This window comes from Ambystoma mexicanum, chromosome 1q (assembly GCF_040938575.1).
Source record: "Ambystoma mexicanum isolate Mex_15411 chromosome 1q, UKY_AmexF1_1, whole genome shotgun sequence".
Lineage (NCBI taxonomy): Eukaryota > Metazoa > Chordata > Amphibia > Caudata > Ambystomatidae > Ambystoma > Ambystoma mexicanum.
Genome location: NC_090922.1, coordinates 1,529,281,447 through 1,529,298,637, shown reverse-complemented (window position 1 = coordinate 1,529,298,637; position 17,191 = coordinate 1,529,281,447). Strand labels below are relative to the sequence as shown.

At 48.6% G+C, this 17,191-nt stretch overlaps 1 protein-coding gene across 1 annotated transcript in view; it reads left to right on the top strand.

Moving 5' to 3' along the window:
• The window catches only part of CFAP57 (cilia and flagella associated protein 57), a 348,360-nt gene that overhangs the window by 280,035 nt on the left and 51,134 nt on the right, over nt 1-17,191 (top strand). The window contains exons 17-18 of the mRNA XM_069642449.1: nt 14,457-14,615; nt 16,063-16,206. Of these exons, the coding sequence (XP_069498550.1) occupies nt 14,457-14,615; nt 16,063-16,206 (303 nt within the window). The remainder of the gene's footprint in view (nt 1-14,456; nt 14,616-16,062; nt 16,207-17,191) is intronic.

Here is a 17,191-nt window from a genome sequence, read left to right as displayed (position 1 = left end):
TCAGTAGAACATGATTATATGTTATGTTGTCCAGTATTGATACTGCGCCCATCACCACTGCCCGGCCTTGTGCAGGATGTGGAATACTGTCATCAGTAGAAAATGATTAAAGAGCGGCCTTGCTTCTGCCACAAAGGCCGACTTTTACGATTTCTTTGCTGATTGATGCATTCATCGTTTCGCCGGAATGATGGTCATTTCTTCAGTTCAGTAGAGGTGTCCAGCTGCCCAGTGTCCAGAATCAATCTGGCGAGCACGGAACCTCCTACTAGCGGGACCCAAAACCTGATGCCGAAATTGTCTTCTACACCTGAGACCCCTGTATTTCCATCATCAAAACTAAGGCATGAGAAAAGGGGGCAGGGAACCTGTGATCTGAGGAACGTTTACGAAGGTCCCTTAGTGATTCGGAGGACAGGGGTAAGTTAACATACATGTGCCTACCTGCTACCTACATCGGGTTTAACAGGTGTAAAGTCCTTACCCTACCTCTCACGTGCCTGTCTGTGCTCATTGGAGTTCTAAGCAAGGATCCTCCCCTGAGTTTCCCCTGAGGTGGTTGTATTGGTAGAGGGTCTGGCAAGAACTTTTCTTAAATTCCTTTCTAACTTAGAAATCCTTACAAACTGCCTGTTATGATATGCCATTTATAATGTGCCTGTGCAAAAGTGTTTCTAGGCACAAATGAGGGGGAAACAGAAGAAAGACCAACAGTGATCTTGCTAGTCTGTGTGTCATCCAGATCACGCAAGTGCAGGGAACAGGGGAGGGGAGAAAGTGGGCATCTAGTCAATTCATCTTGAACCATTCCATCTAATACAATACTATTGAAATTTCCATCTAATGCATGTTTTTGGGGGTAAAGGGTTAATGTTTGTTCAGGTGTATTTTAAAGGGTAAAAAACAGGGGTTTGGGGGAGAGGGAAAAAAAACTGAAAAACATGCATTAGATGGACATTTCTTAGATGGAAATATTTCGATGGAATGGCATTAGATGCAATGGTTTTAGATGAAATAACCACAAACCGGGGAAGTGCAGGTGAGGTGACTCAATAAGTGCTGCCAGAGGGTGGCTCTTAAGTACACAGAGAAGGGACTGTAGGGTTACAGATACAGACCCTTAAGTGCTGTGAGAGCCCAGAGGTAGTACGAGGGCAACTGGACATGCATGAGCCTGGGCCTGAGTTCAGAGGGTGACCAGTGAGCGGAGCAGTCGGGTGCATCAGCAGGGGAGAGGAAGAGAAAAAGCGGAAGCGAAAAGGAAGGTCTGGAGTTGCTTCCGGAACCGGATGTGGTTCTGCTCAAATTTGAGAGAGGCAGGGAAGTTGTTGCAGAGGGAGGCCCCAGCCAAGGAAAGAGGCCTGCCCCCCATTCTCTGCTTGGAGAAGCGTCTGCCCGTCAGAGAATTGGTGGTGGATGAGCGGAGGGTTCGAGAAGGAAGATATTTAGGAAGAGAAAGTTAGAGGTAGTGTGGACCATGCAGAGGGTCTTGAACTTGATCCTTGCAGCCACCGGGAGTCAGTGGAGAGATTTCAGAGCTGGAGAGATACGATCCCTGGGCTTGAGGCCAAGGACAAGTCTTGCAGTCCTTTTCTGGATGAGTTGTAAAGGTTGAAAGTGAGCGTCCCCCAAAAATGCAGTGATAACTCCTCAATGAGAGTCAGTAATGGACACACCCCAGGTGGGAATGAGACCAGGACCAAGTGCGGGTGAAGATAAAAAGTAAAGTTTATCCAAAACCAAATGGGGCAAGCAGAGAATTCTGCAAACTCTGAGAGTGCTCTGTCACACAATAGAAGAACATTAATATTTATCACAAAGTTGCGTCATATATGATGTAAACTATAGGGGGCACATATGTTGTGGGGATTGGATGGTGAAGACTAGACACTATGTATTCCTTAGGCCCGGCGCTCCAGGATTGGCGGAGGTCCAGGTGGTGCTGGTGCGGGGTGCACGGGTCAGCTGGGCTCTTCTAGGTGGAGCACAGGGTCAGATGATGTCCGAGCTGTTACAATTTATGCTACATAGCAATGCCCTTTTAGCCACACATACTCTGACATTCATCTATTCACATTGATATATAAGAAATATATTGCTAGACGTTTGACCTGGACAATAAAAGTGAGAATACATGGGTCCAGGTGCCTAAGCTGTTCACAATAATTCATTGACACATTCATTATACATTCCCTTAGATCTCATGAGAGAATGGTTTATTGTTTTAGTGTGAAGAGAATATATTACCAAACATGGAATTAGTATTTTGGGGTGAGCTGGGGTGGCACACAAATGAGGGGCATACCACTGTCCCATCTAAAGGCTTTGAGGTGAAGAGTCGTGTAGTCTATATTTCTTAGAACAGAGTCTGTGGGTGCTAGGCAAGTTCCGGGAGATATCGTGTGTCAGGGGGCAAGGGAGTGGATACTTGGTGCGGGCTCAGCAGCAAGGTGAGAGGTTACATTTGTAGAATCAGGGCATCAGTGGAAAAAGGGTCTCTCACCATCAGCCCAGTATGAGGGGGAGAGTGGTGGGGGCTGAATGCGCATCACTGAATGAGAGGGGAGAGAAGGCCATGGGGTCTGTTAAGTTTCGGTCTTGCTCACTTTGTGGGATGATATGTGAATCATTAGGATGTAATAAAACCAAGGTATTGTCACAACATGTACAGTAAATAATGAACGAGTTCTGATTTACATTTTAGGCTCTGCTTTTGCATCTACCATAATCATTGAGCTGCAAAAAATGACTCTATTTACATTAGCCTCATGGCCTTGTCGGATATATGTTGTACACATACAAATCTTATACCATCTGAACACCTTTGGAAATATGCAGATTATATATTTTGCATATCGAGCGAGCTGCTTAGCATCTCATACATTAACGTGAGTCTTAGATAGGAAAAGATGTGTGAGCCACATCATATGACCTAGACATACATAGATCATAAAGTGTTTTACATACAATAATAAAGAAACGTTTTGTTATATCACATATCTTCAGTCTCATAACACATAACCGCAGAAGGGGATTTACAACCTTCACAGAGGGGATTAACGCTGTGGGTGAAACGGGGTGGCACACAGGCATGGGGTATGCGTCTGTTACATCAAACGAGGAGTGAGGTTGGGGTTTTCTACAGCATACATCTTAGATGTAGGGTCTGCAAATGGTGGGACATGTTTGTGGAGATGGATTGTGTATCCCAGACCCAATCGCTTGCCGGGTCATTTACAGGTCAGTGGTAGACGGAGGAAGACGAAAGATACAGTGTCTGTCTTGTAACTTGTTCGCCCCTGGCCTCCCATGAGAACAGGACTGCTGCGGGGACACAGAGGGGAGGAGGGTGAGGGAAATAGCTGGCCCGCTGTGTGCGATCGCGAAGGGAGAGCTGGAGCCCTGCAGGCTGCTTTTGCTTATGTAACCTGTTTTACCATGTACCAAATGGAGTCAGTAATCCGCTTTCTGGTTGAGCTTTTGCATCCATATGGGTTCCCCCGCTTCTATCCGGTATCCCTGGCCACAGGCGCATGGGTAGCCGTTGGACGAACATAATGTGCAAGCAGGCTCGAATGTAGGGGAGGGGCCCTAAAAGACCTTTCCTTCCATACAAGATCATTGAGTAGAGACAGGCAGATTTAGAAAGAGGCTGTTGTGGTAATCCAGCCTAGAGAGAACCAGGGATCTGGAGACAGTGAGCTTCTAGGGGAAAGTGAGAAAGGGAAGAATACCTCTGAGGAGGTGTGGCTGGTAGTGTGATCTTCCACTTGGCGCCTGAAGCACACCTGCTGAGCAGGACACCTGCCAGATTATGAGCGGGACCTTCACACCCAGTTGGATTCAGAGATCCTCCACTTGTGGGGAGCAGCAAATCTTTGAAACACATCTGAATGCAAAGGGCATTATTACAAGTGTGGCAGCAGTTGCCAAACAGCCGCTATTTTTGAATACCTCGATCAAATAAACAAGTTTTAAACTTGAACTACTTCCCCTACATAATGAGCTTTGAGTTTGGACTTTGACAGAAAGAAAGACATAGGTCAATGTACAGGATGGTCATCACGTATGAATGAGAACAACTAGGTGAACCAGCCGCAAACACCTCCAAGTAGGTGGTTTCCAGCATTATCGAGGCATGCAGACTTCAAAGACTCCTTCCCATGGACCTCCAAGCCCATGTGGTCAAAGCAAAGGCAGCCTTCGAGACCTTCCAAAAACTCATTCCATAAATGTCTTATGTACCACGAATCACATCAGCTCCCAGCAGGCACTGTTTTGCGGATCTAAGCCAAAAGCAACCTCTCTGATTGGGGAGGCAGTTCCTTTCAGAAATAGGCCAAAATAGGATTTGGGCTAATCTCTCTTCTGGTTTCAAACCTGTGAAATATCCCTTTGCCATGGAAAGAGGACGGGTTGTAAGAGTAAGTAAAGGCACCTCACTGCAGTGACTACTGTACTTCTAGTCTATAGTGCCCTTCCTTCAATTAGAGCAGAAAACTCCCCTCGTTCCCCACATCTCCCTCCAGAATCCGGGCCCACTCTGCACATAGACCATGTCGTGCAGGTAAAGATGGCTGCCGTCCGTGTATCTAAAAGCAACCGCAGCTACAAAGCTCTGTGTAGCCTGCAACGTGATTGGACACTTGCCCTTAATAAGGAAGTACCGACACCGAGCCGGATGGCGCAGTCAGCCTGTCCTAAATGCCTGTATTTAAGGCCTCCATTGCTCTCAGCTGGTCTACGCCGAGACTGCTGTACCATTGCTGCCCCAGAACAATCCCTGGTGAAATGATCGCAGGTTGAAAAAAGCATTTCTTCTCTTGGAGAAGGTAAGCCTATTAGCCTATTACCGCTTGTATTGTCATCCACCGTGCATTGAAATGTATACCTCCATGTTCTAATAATTCTTCCATCCACCTTACTTGTGCTAAATTCATCCCAAACCCTAATCCTACTCCCTTCTTTCACGGCATGTCACGGCACACCAGACCTTATGTTGCAAGCTTCTGCCTCTGCCCTGTGGATAGGTTTAAGCTCCTCCTTGCTGTTGGTCCTGACCGCAGCACCCGCTCCACTCAAGAGCTTTGACTCCTTCACGAAGCCGAGGCACACACACACACAGAGTACCTGCATGTGCGTTACCCATTACAACTATGCAATCTGCCCAACATACTCCCAACCTCTCTTATATGTTAGTGCCTCCATGTCCTAGACACTCCCCGCCAGCCAACAATTCCTGCACGGATTCCCGTTAGTTGACAGAATGCATATGAGCTCTAGATCACGGCACCGTGACAGTACAAATATCATCAGTAAAATGCAAGCAGCATGCCGCCTTCACGTCCTACTACATGTCCACAAACGACTAACCTTAGAAATAGCAAACGCTGATTGAGGACTTGCTGCTTGCCCTAGTTTTCATGCTGTCAAACCGTGGAGATAAGAAATTATCGGCTCATAGAGTGCACTTGCGCCTGGCCTGGGTGCCTTCCAACCTAACCCTCACTATGGCCCAGAACAGACCCTGATCAATAGACCTGTCTCTTCCAGCCTCACTACAAATTCATGAAAACGTGACTACCGTCGCAATCGGGGAGCCAAAAGAACATTACTCTGACCACCAAGGCCAGCCGGCATGTACACTGTAGTCTTACACAACAAGGTACCGCCTCAACTGTCCGGACCAATGTACCATATGACACCAATAAATCTAGGTCACCCACTCCACCGCTTAATTGTGCACAAGTCGATGCATGAATCATCCTCGCCCACACCCTTGACATCAACAACCTCTTCTCTACACTTAACTTAGATGTCGTAGCCATCACAGAAACCTGGCTACACGCAGTTTCTGGCCCAGCCTTGTTCCTAGCAGTCCCCACTGGCTTCACAATATTCCAGAACGACAGACATAATGCTAGAGGCGGAGGTGTTAGCAAAAGACTCCCTTCCCTTAAGACCATTAAACACCACCATGGAGGGGAACTTCGATTTACTCTCAGTGAAATTGCCCATCTCGCATACAGAAACCGTCTCACTCCATGTAATCTACCGCCCGCCTGGACCCAACTCTAATCTTGGAAGAGGACCTCTTACATACCCTGGGCACCAGCATCAAGCCTACTCCCAAAATGATTCTCGTAGGCGACGTGAACCTGTGGCTCAATGACCCATCTGACCTCAAGGCGTCTTCACTTCCCTCAATGCACTACACTAGGCTTTCGACACTGCATTAGCGCCCCCACACACGCCAAAGGTCGCACTTTGAACTGGCCAGCAGACCTTAACTGACACGTCTGTCTGCTCTAACACCCCATGCCTGTGGTCTGGCCACTACATTGTGGCTTTCACCAGTTTCGCCCATCAAGCACACCACTTTCACCACCCCACCTCTGACGCCAGCGCTGGCCCGCAGCTCCCGAAAACTCACTAAAGATCGCATTGTGCCCTTGCTTAAGACACCAGACACTCCAATCGGGGCATCTCCTCACCAATGACCCCAATTCTCTTGCTGACCTTTATGCCACGGCATTTACATCAACGGTTGATACCATTGCCCCCCTAGCATCATGTAAACCTAAACCTTCAAGAGATATCAACTCCTGGTTTACCCTGACCTCCTGGAGCTCTGCACAAAAAACAGCTTGCAGAATCTAACTGGAAAAAATCCGCTCCAGAGGCTCAGAAGCTAGTGTTAACTACTGTATTCAAACTCTACAAACAAGCGATCATCCTTGATAAATCTACAACCTATAACTCAAGAATCGCCAACGCCAATTCTAATACCCAAGAGATTTTCACTATCCACGGGGAAATAGTAGTCACAGGACTATTACCAGGCATGGTGCACCAATATGCAAAAGGCCATGCTTGATAAAACTGGCAGACTATACACAAAAATCCTCCAATCTATCTCGAAACCGTTTCAGTAGCTCACCCCCACTGCCATTCCACCTACTGCCACCCTCCAAGACCTCCCCTTTTTTCGTTTGAACAAGTCTCAGAGATGGAAGTCCTAGCCATATTAAAGAGTCTGAAACCTTTGAGGTGCAAAGGTGACAAATGCCCTGCCACTATCATCAAGGACTGTTCCGAAGTCTTGGCACCCTTTGTCACCACTGTCGCCACCTTCATGAATGCTTCCTTCTCCTCAGGCTTAGTCCCCACCAGCTTTAAGGAAGCCAGGGTACTCTCTTTGATTAAAAAAAACCTTGCTAGACCCTACAGTCCCAAATAACTACCGGCCAATCACAACTGTCCCCTTTCTACTGAAATTCTTGGACAGGGCGGCTTACATCCAAATTCATCACTACCTGGAAGCTAACAACAATTTGGGAATGCACCAGTCTGGATTCCGTCCTGACAACGGAACAGAATCATCCCTGCTTGACCTAAAGAACCTGGTTGATGAAATCAGGGGCAATGGGAACCCTGCCCTTCTTCTTCTTCTTCATCTGTTGGCAGCGTTCGATCTGGGTGACCGAAAAATCCTCTGTCATCTCCTTACCACTTCGGCCAACTTTTCGCCAAAGTCCCGTCCTGGATTGCCTCTTTTTCTAGAGTAAAGATCAGAGTTTTTGCTGAGAATGCCAGTGCCCCCCCAGCACCGATCTCCTGTGATGTACCCCAAGGGTCTTGTATATCCCCCACCCTCTAGAATATCTTCACTAAAGCTCTCTTTGACTTACATCGGCATATCTGACACTATACCGATGATGCACAAATCCTCATTCCCCTCTCTGGTAATTACGCGGAAGAGACCAGCACCCTAAACACTGTTACTTGACCATTCAGGCTTGAAAGGCTATGCACCACCTTTGCCTCAATGCTGAAAAGACAGAAATCCTTCTTGTAGGGCCATCAGCGGTGATAAAAAAGCTCAATGCCCAATATGCCTCGTTCAACATTGACGTCCTTCAGATCCCAGTCTCCGCTTCTGTGAAGACACTGGGAGTCTACCTTTATGGCACTCTCTTTGTCCTGCCAAGTGAATGCCATTGCCTGCGCCACTGCCTGCGTGACAAAACTGATCACAGCATCTAGACCCTTCTTAGCCCCTGACAGCTGCTTAACAATTGCATGAGCACCATTGGCTCCAGGCTCGACTACTGTAATGTATGATATGATATGGCATTTATAACGCACCTATACACAAGTGTTTCAAGGCACCTCGTCCCACAACACTCTGAAGATGCAGCTTATCCAGAATAACGCCCTTCGAGCAGCTCTCAATATTTCCAAACTCAAACACATTTTGGCCGCAAGAAGAGATGCTCACTGACGCCCAATTTGAGAATGGATAATGTTTAAAACCTTGTCTATCATGCGCAGATTCCTCACCAGTGCTGCTCCACGCTACCTTTCACAGAAAATCATCAAAGCATATTCCTCCAGGCCCACCACATCTGCCTACGCACACCATCTCGTCCACACAAAATTCAAATGTTTAAAAGCTGGAGGCTCTAGTGTGAGAAACCTAAAGGTGTCTCACCCGCTAGTCTCCGGGGATCTGTGATCCAGGTGGCCAGGACACGGCCATCGCTTTTGGATCCAGTTCTTGGGGGTGGACCGGTGCAGGAAGATCACCTGGATGACAGGTCTTTGGGGAGTGGAAGTGGGACACTGAAGCATGAAACACAGTATCCCCTTCCCTGTAACCCCTTTTCCTCATCCTACCAGGTAGGATACCTAGAAGCTCAGCCCCCCCCCCCTTCTTTCCCGACACAAACACTTTCTCACTGACAGTTCACCGTGAGCGACAACGGACTAACACCCAAGCCGCATACCTGACATATCTAAACACCATTCTCAGGCAAGGTCAGGCAATTACTGATCATTACACACAACTGACTCCCATCACACTTCCCCACACGGATAAACAGCGGAGCACGAAAGCACACACTGAGCGAGGAAAAGCACACGAGGAAGCAGCAGTTCCAAGATGGCAAATTATCACAAGGGGCAGCGAGACCAGAGAGGGTTCCAAGGAGGGAAATGCCCTTGAACTATAGAAACCGTTACTTTCACGAGCCTTGGAAAGTGAGAAGCCTAAGACCGCGAACTGAAGCTGATCAACCCTACATTGTGCGTCAAAGGTATCTGCGACACTCCTGTGTCGATAATTCAGGCTGGGAGGAGCGATTGCTGCCGTGGTACTGTCCTTGGCTCCTACAAGAAAGCCGTGCCATTAAAATCAGCACAGCCGGTGAGTCGGGGAAACTGATACGAAATCAGCTTATATTTGAACCAGGGTGCAAGTGGCAAAATTGAATGAAGAAATCTACAAAGGGCAGTGTTTGAAGTGCATGTAATGAGAGGCACAAGCAAGTGGAAACCAAAGGAGTGAATGTCCTCTGAAAGCCAAATAAGATACTGTGTATAGATTGGTACGCGCCACGTGGGTGCTCATTCGAAGGGCCCTGTTAGGTATCCGACTGAATGGCAACTGCATTGTAAAAAAGGAACTCTGTATCAAAGTCTTTTATAAGTATAAAGTAAACTGCAATTGGTCCGACCCAGGCTGAGGGAGACTAATTAAATACAAAGAAGGGATCAGAGCCAGGTTGAGGGGGATCTAGGGTGACACATGAGTTACTCGAGAAAGAATGTTTTCGGAACCTGAAAATAGAAGGATCACAGCCCGGAAGAGGGGGATCTGCAGTAACTAAGAAAGGGATCTGAGACCAGATAGGGGCATCCGGGGTGACCCGTGACTCACCCGAGAAAGAATATTATCAGAAGAACTGTATCCTCGTGTCGAAGAAACCTCAGTGGGTGCTTGGCTCGGGTGAACTGCCTTTCCCCGTGCTGAAAACGAGGGGAAGGGAGACCCAACAGCCCAAACATACTGACTCATCATATTGTGAACACTTCTTTCTTTTTCATGAACATTACCCCAGCATATTTGTAAATTAGCAGGATTGGCAATAGGGTTCTTTGGTATAGGCCCTTTTTTTATTTTTGACAAGACTCCACTAGGACTACATTATTATTATCTGATGGCCGTAGCTTGCTCCCATCTGTAGATTTAGGGTTACATAGGCGTTTATCACACCCTGGTGTAAGTTCAATAAACACCCCTGAACTGTGGTCCCTTGTGTCTGTCTTACTTCGATACCATGCCTTCCTTACACTAGTTTCCCGACTATTGCAGCAAAACAATGGAACTCACTTCTGCCCACCTTGAGAGCCAAACAATCTTACTGGGCCTTCAGGAGAGCCCTTAAGACTTGGTTGTTTGCATAAACGTTGAGCCTGCAGCTCCCTAAATGTACTGACTTTTTTTTTTACTGTTCCTGTGAGTAACTGGTTTTGTAACAGCGTTGCGATGCCCTTGGGCATAGAGCGCTTTGTAAATGAAATAAATAAATAAATAAGCCACCCGCAGTCACTACATAACATGGCCATCCCTGGTCCCATCCTGGGTAGATGGACCGGAATTGCAGGTACAGCCAGTGGATTGCAGGGCGCTTATTGGCCCATACGCCCGTCACTGCCATGTAAAATAAAGTAAAGAGGACATTTTGCTGAATGAGGGTCCCATTGGTATGGAGGAACAGGAACTATGAACTGGGAGTACATTAGTCAATACAGTGAGTAACTTTAAGTTATGTTACCAGTGTCCACAATGCTGCAGTGATGCACACATTCTCACCAGTTCACAATGACACAATAACGCACATGTTGCCCACTGTCCACAATGAGGCAGTATAATGCACATATTTTCACCAGTATTCACAATGACACTGTAGCGCACATGTTGCCCAAAGTCCACATTGCGGCATTAATGCACCATGCATTAATTGCGCCAGGTTTTCATTGCGTCAGACTGCTTCTCGCTCAAGACCATCTAGCCAGTGTGGTGCGCCTATCAAAGCACTCCATTTTTCTACTGTTGCAGCGCCTTGTTCCAGCACTCAGTGTGCTATCTTCATGAGATGCCCCATAAGAGAATATGCTGGATTTTGGTTCTGCAGATTCAGAATGGGTCCTAGCGAAACACTGCATCAGCTTTTAGGTTCTTACAAGCTCATTGTACACCCTCATGCGTGACTCAGCACATGGCTTCATATTGGCCAATGTGCCCTTTCAATGCATGGAAAAGTATGAGTCCTTTACCTAAGATTACTGGCCACATTCTCTTGTCGGCAGATGTGTATACATGTGTGTATGGTGTTTAAAAAAGGGCAAATCTAGCTAGGATGCAATGGAGCACTGTACAAAGGGGGCACACCCAGCAGGCTTCAAGAAGGATGCCGGGGTGGGAGAGGAGCTGGGATGGGTAGCAGAAGAGCTGGAATGGGTAGCAGAAGAGCTGGGTTAGCAGATGAGCTGGGATGGCAAGGGGAGGAACTGGGATGAGTAGTGCAGGAGCTGGGATGGGTAGCAGAGGAGCAGGGATGGGTAGCAGAGGAGCAGTGATGGGTAGCAGAGGAGCTGAGATGGGTAGCAGAGGAGCTGGTATGGGTAGCAGAGAGGCTGTGTTGGGTAGGGGAGGAGCTGGGATGGGCAAGGGAGGAGCTGGGGTGGGTATCAGAGGAGCTGGGAGGGGTAGCAGAGGAGCTGGGATGGGTAACAGAAGATGTGAGATGGGTAGCAGAGGAGATGGGATGGGTAGGGGAGGAGCTAGAACGGGTAGCATAGAAGCTGGCATGGGTGGCAGTGGAGCTGGGATGGGTAGCAGAAGAGCTGGGATGAATAGGGGAGGAGCTGGGATGGGTAACAGATGGGATGGGTAGGGGAGGAGCTGGGATGGGAAAGGGAGGAGCTGGGATTGGTAGCAGAGGAGCAGGGATGGGTAGCAGAGGAGCAGGGATGGGTAGCAGAGGAGCAGTGATGGGTAGCAGAGGAGCTGAGATGGGTAGGAGAGGAGCTGGTATGGGTAGCAGAGGAGCTGTGTTGGGTAGGGGAGGAGCTGGGATGGGCATCTGAGGAGCAGAGATGGGTAGCAAAAGAGTTGGGATGTATAGGGAGGAGCTGGGATGGGCAGGGGAGGAGCTGGGGTGGGTACCAGAGGAGCTGGGAGGGGTAGCAGAGGAGCTGGGATGGGTAACAGAAGATGTGAGATGGGTAGCAGAGAAGATGAGATGGGTAGGGGAGGAGCTAGAACGGGTAGCATTGAAGCTGGGATGGGTGGCAGTGGAGCTGGGATGGGTAGCAGAAGAGCTGGGATGAATAGGGGAGGAGCTGGGATGGGTAACAGATGGGATGGGAAAGGGAGGAGCTGGGATAGGTAGCGGAGGAGCAGGGATGGGTAGCGGAGGAGCAGGGATGGGTAGCAGAGGAGCTGGGATGGGTAGCGGTGGAGCTGGGATGGGTAGGTGAGGAGCTGGGATGGGTAGCAGAGGAGCTGGGAGGGGTAGCAGAAGAGCTGGAAGGGTATCAGAAGAGCTTAGATGGGTAACAGAAGAGCTGGGACAGCTAGCTTAGAAGCTGGGACGGGTAGCTTAGAAGCTGGGATGGGTAGCAGAAGAGCTGGGATGGGATGGGGAGGAGCTGGGATGGGTAGGGGAGGAGCTGGGATGGGTATCAGAGGAGCTGGGATGGGTATCAGAGGAGCTGGGAGTGGTAGCAGAGGAGCTGGGAAGGGTATCAGAAGAGCTGGGATGGGTAGCAGTAGAGCTACGATGGGTATCAGAGGAGTTGGGATGGATAGCAGAAGAGCTGGGATGGGTAGGGGAGGAGCTGGGACGGGTAGCATAGAAGCTGGCATGGGTAGCAGTGGAGCTGGGATGGGTAGCAGTGGAGCTGGGATGGGTAGCAGAAGAGCTGGGATGGGTAGGGGAGGAGCTGGGATGGGTAGCAGAGGAGATGGGATGGGTAGGGGCGAGGGGGAATCTCTAGTGAGAGAGACTAGGGTTGAGTGGAGAGATTGGTGAGATGTTCTTTGAAAAGTATGATCTACTGGTCCTATATGATCTGGGGTAGATGGAGGTGAGTCTTATCTGTGTTGCCATCGTGTTCCAGAGACCAGGATCAAAGCAGGAAATGGCCAGTTTCCTATTGGTCTCTCTTGTAGTTCTTTGTTTCCAGCCTGGCATGTTGTAGCAGTAGGTAGTGGCTAGTGTGTAAGTGTAGGTGCTTGAATGGGTGCAGTGACTTGAGGATGGGGGTGATGTGGTTGGATTGTCTTAGTTCTGTGATGAGGTGTGCTCCAGTGTGCTGTACAGCTTTCAGAGGGGCCAGATAGCATCTGAGACTACTGTGAGTGTGTTGTTGCTACAGTCCTGGTGGAATACGACCAAGGCTTGGTCAACTATTCTGAAACTATTCTGAAACTTAGGACATGAATGAAAGGCTTCATTTTGTGGAGAAGGGAAAGCTGGTACCATGTAGTTTAGGTCTTCTTGGTGATGTGTGCCTTGAATGAAAGGTCACAGCCAATAGTAAAGCTGAGAGATTTATCTATGGGTGAGGGTTGAGGTGTGAGTCCACTGAACTTCGTGCCAGCCAGTTAAGGACCTCAGCATGCATGACGGGAAGTGGCATAGCCTCATCTTCTTTGTGCATGAACCAATTATCCTTGGCACTAGGCTTTTCACCTGTGCTTACCCATTCCCGCCGGAGTAACTGCGGCATGGTGGCATTCTGCTGTCAGACCATGAAGATCACACAATCGTGCTGATTGTTCTGTGAATGGACTGTCATGGTAGGGCAGTCTACACAGACTCTCAGATCCAGTAGTTGAGACACATCCATGATGTGTAGATTATCAGGAGAATCTCTGCACAATACACAGACTCTCTGATCCAGTAGCTGAGACACATCCACGATGTGTAGATTAGCAGGAGAATCTGTGCAGAATACACAGACTCTCAGATCCAGTAGTTGAGACGCATCCACGATGTGTAGATTAGCAGGAGAATCTGTGCAGAATACACAGACTCAATGGTCCTGTATCTGAGACGCATCCACGATGTGTAGATTATCAGGAGAATCTCTGCAGAATACACAGACTCAATGGTCCTGTATCTGAGACGCATCCACGATGTGTAGATTAGCAGGAGAATCTCCTCAGAATACACAGACTCTATGATCCAGTATAACCCAGGGAGTCTCCGAGTGGTCAGGGATGAGGCTGTCATTTGCACAGAGCCAGTACTAGGAGGGTCTTTCCGCAAGGTGCCAAATGTTGAAAAGGTCACACAAGTTCATTCGTTCATTTTGGAGATGGTTGAAGAAATTGATATTTCATGACTGCGCTGTCCTGTCCTTCCAATTCTCACACTGGATACCCTCATCAGTCCACCTCACTCTACTCCTTCCTTTCATTGAAACACTTGTGTATAGGCACGTTACAAATGCCATATCATATCATATAATATTGTTCCTGCCTCTCTTTCTTACATTCAATTTTTGTTCCTTCACCGACTCTCAGCTGCATTACTTTTTGTTTGCTCAGTCCCATTTTACCACTGTTGACTATCTCATTATCATGTCATCTGTCTCTCCAGTTCAGCAGTTTGCAGAAAGAGATTGAAGAGCGAAACAGCGACATTGAGCGATTGAAAATGGAGCAGATGAAGCTTCAGGGGGTCGTCAAATCCCTGGAGAAAGACATTGTGGGCCTGAAGAAGGAGATCCAGGAGCGGGACGAAACCATACAGGACAAGGTACAGAGGGGCATGGGGGAATGAGAGGATCAAGGGAAAACCCGGACAGCGGATCTTGGAAAGAGGGTGGGCCATGGGCCATCCTACAGGAAAGGTTGTAGAGTTACATTTGGGTAGAAACCTAGGGGAGAGGACGGGGTGCTCCATCCAGAACAAGGTATGGAATGGCATATGGGAGTGGAACTAGGGCAGAAAGCAGGTACAGCATAATCTCATGAGCACTTTGCTGATGCTATTGGAGCCCTGTATTGCCATCAGCTGGAATTGCAGCCAGGCATGAGGACTGCTGTGTAAACCTATGGGGTTATGGATGGTCTTCAGAGCATGGTTGATGCTGGCAGTGATCTGTCGCCACCTTTGCCATGTCTGATCATCAGCCTCCCTCATTCACCTGCAGTAAATTGCTGTCTCAGCTGTTGACTTTGAGTGGATTAAGTCTTATATCAAGTACCAGAGCCGGCTGGCGACAGAGATTTGGGAGTAAGGCCTCGGCCACAGCTCCAGCCTCTGCGCTGCTCACCTTGCAGCAAGGAACCTTGTGGAGGCAGACATTCTGCATCCATCACTACACATACTGGACCCAACCCATTTGTCTCCTGATCAGTAATCATTTTCCTGGGCTTGACAACAGGAAATGTATATTTGCCTCATCGATGACTGGGAGTCTTTGATCACCCCTAGTGCATTTCATTTCTGGTCTCTTCTTCAAGAGTCTCTCCATGCACATCTCCTTTTCCAATGAGTCTTAGAATTCTTCATGAATGCACAAGGTTTGCCCACTGCTCCCTTAGTCTGTCGCCCCCAGTTAGTTACTCCAGATTTGATTCCTAGGTGGGCCTGCTAAAGTGGCCCTGGGCATCCGCACAACCAAGTGCTCATGTGGCAGAAGAGGGCGGTCGGGGTGAATGGGAGGCACGTCTCCCCATCCCTACCTGCATTTTGTAAATGTTATAGCTTCCCTCTTTTCTGTTGACTCCAACGTAGAGGCCATGGGAACTGCCAGGAATCATTGCCCCCATTGAGCATGATATGCACATTAGACCCAGAATCAATTAACAGTGTCTGGATAAGAAAAGCCACCCTTGTGGATTGGAATCAATGTAATGGTGTCTTTTGATATCTTGCAAAGGTGGTACCAGACGCGGACTCTCAGAAGAACCACTTTATGCGCTAATGCAAATCTCCCTTCCAGTTATGGAGCTCGTATGACAGTGGGACCGCAATTGGTTTATTGCATGACCGTGGTTTGCACTCATAGAAGGGATTCCCTGTCCCCACAGCGGTTGCACTACACCATGTGTATGTCTCTGTCATGGGAAGTAGACAGATATTTCTGGCTGCATTTCCAATCCTTGTGACCTGGAGAGGGAGCTTGAGAGCCCCAAGGGTGCCTCAATGATCCAATTGCAGTGTAGAGTTCACTTTTGTGTATTTTCACCCATCTCAGGAGAAGAGAATCTATGACCTGAAGAAGAAGAACCAAGAGCTGGAGAAGTTCAAGTTTGTCTTGGACTATAAGATCAAAGAACTAAAGAAGCAAATCGAACCCCGAGAGAATGAGATCAAGGAGATGAAGGAGCAGATACAGGAGGTAAGAGAGATCATCGCACTTTACCAATCGCAACACTACTCACAGTAAAGGCTTCCATTATACCCATGCACATTAACTACTGAAAAGCCTTTGGCCCCCTCGGATAGCACATAGTTCATAACCCTTTGCCACCCATTGGAGAGAGCATGACCCGCCCAGACACAAGCAGGCCTCCATTATCCTCATGAACATGCCGGCATGCATTAACTACTGATAAGCCTGTGGCCCCCCTCGGATAGCACATAGTTCATAACCCTTTGCCACCCATTGGAGAGAGCATGACCTGCCCAGACACAAGGAGGCTTCCATTATCCCCATGCACCTTTCGGCATGTATTAACTACTGATAAGCCTGTGGCCCCCTCGGATAGCACATACCTCATAACCCCTTGCCACCCATTGGAGAGAGCATGACCCGCCCAGACACAAGGAGGCCTCCATTATCCCCATGCACCTCCCGGCATGCATTAACTACTGATAAGCCTGTGGCCCCCTCGGATAGCACATAGCTCATAACCCCTTGCCACCCATTGGAGAGAGAATGACCTGCCCAGACACAAGGAGGCCTCCATTATCCCCATGCACCTGCCGGCATGCATTAACTACTGATAAGCCTGTGGCCCCCTCAGATAGCGCATAGCTCATAACCCCTTCCCACCCATTGGAGAGAGCATTATCCGCCCAGACACAAGGAGGCCTCCATTATACCCATGCACCTGCCGGCATGCATTAACTACTGATAAGCCTGTGGCCCCCTCGGATAGCACATAGCTCATAACCCTTTGCCACCCATTGGAGAGAGCATGACCTGCCCAGACACAAGGAGGCCTCAATTATCCCCATGCACCTGCCGGCATGCATTAACTACTGATAAGCCTGTGGCCCCCTCGGATAGCACATAGCTCATAACCCCTTGCCACCCATTGGAGAGAGCATGACCCTCCCAGACACAAGGAGGCCTCCATTATCCCCATGCACGTGCTGGT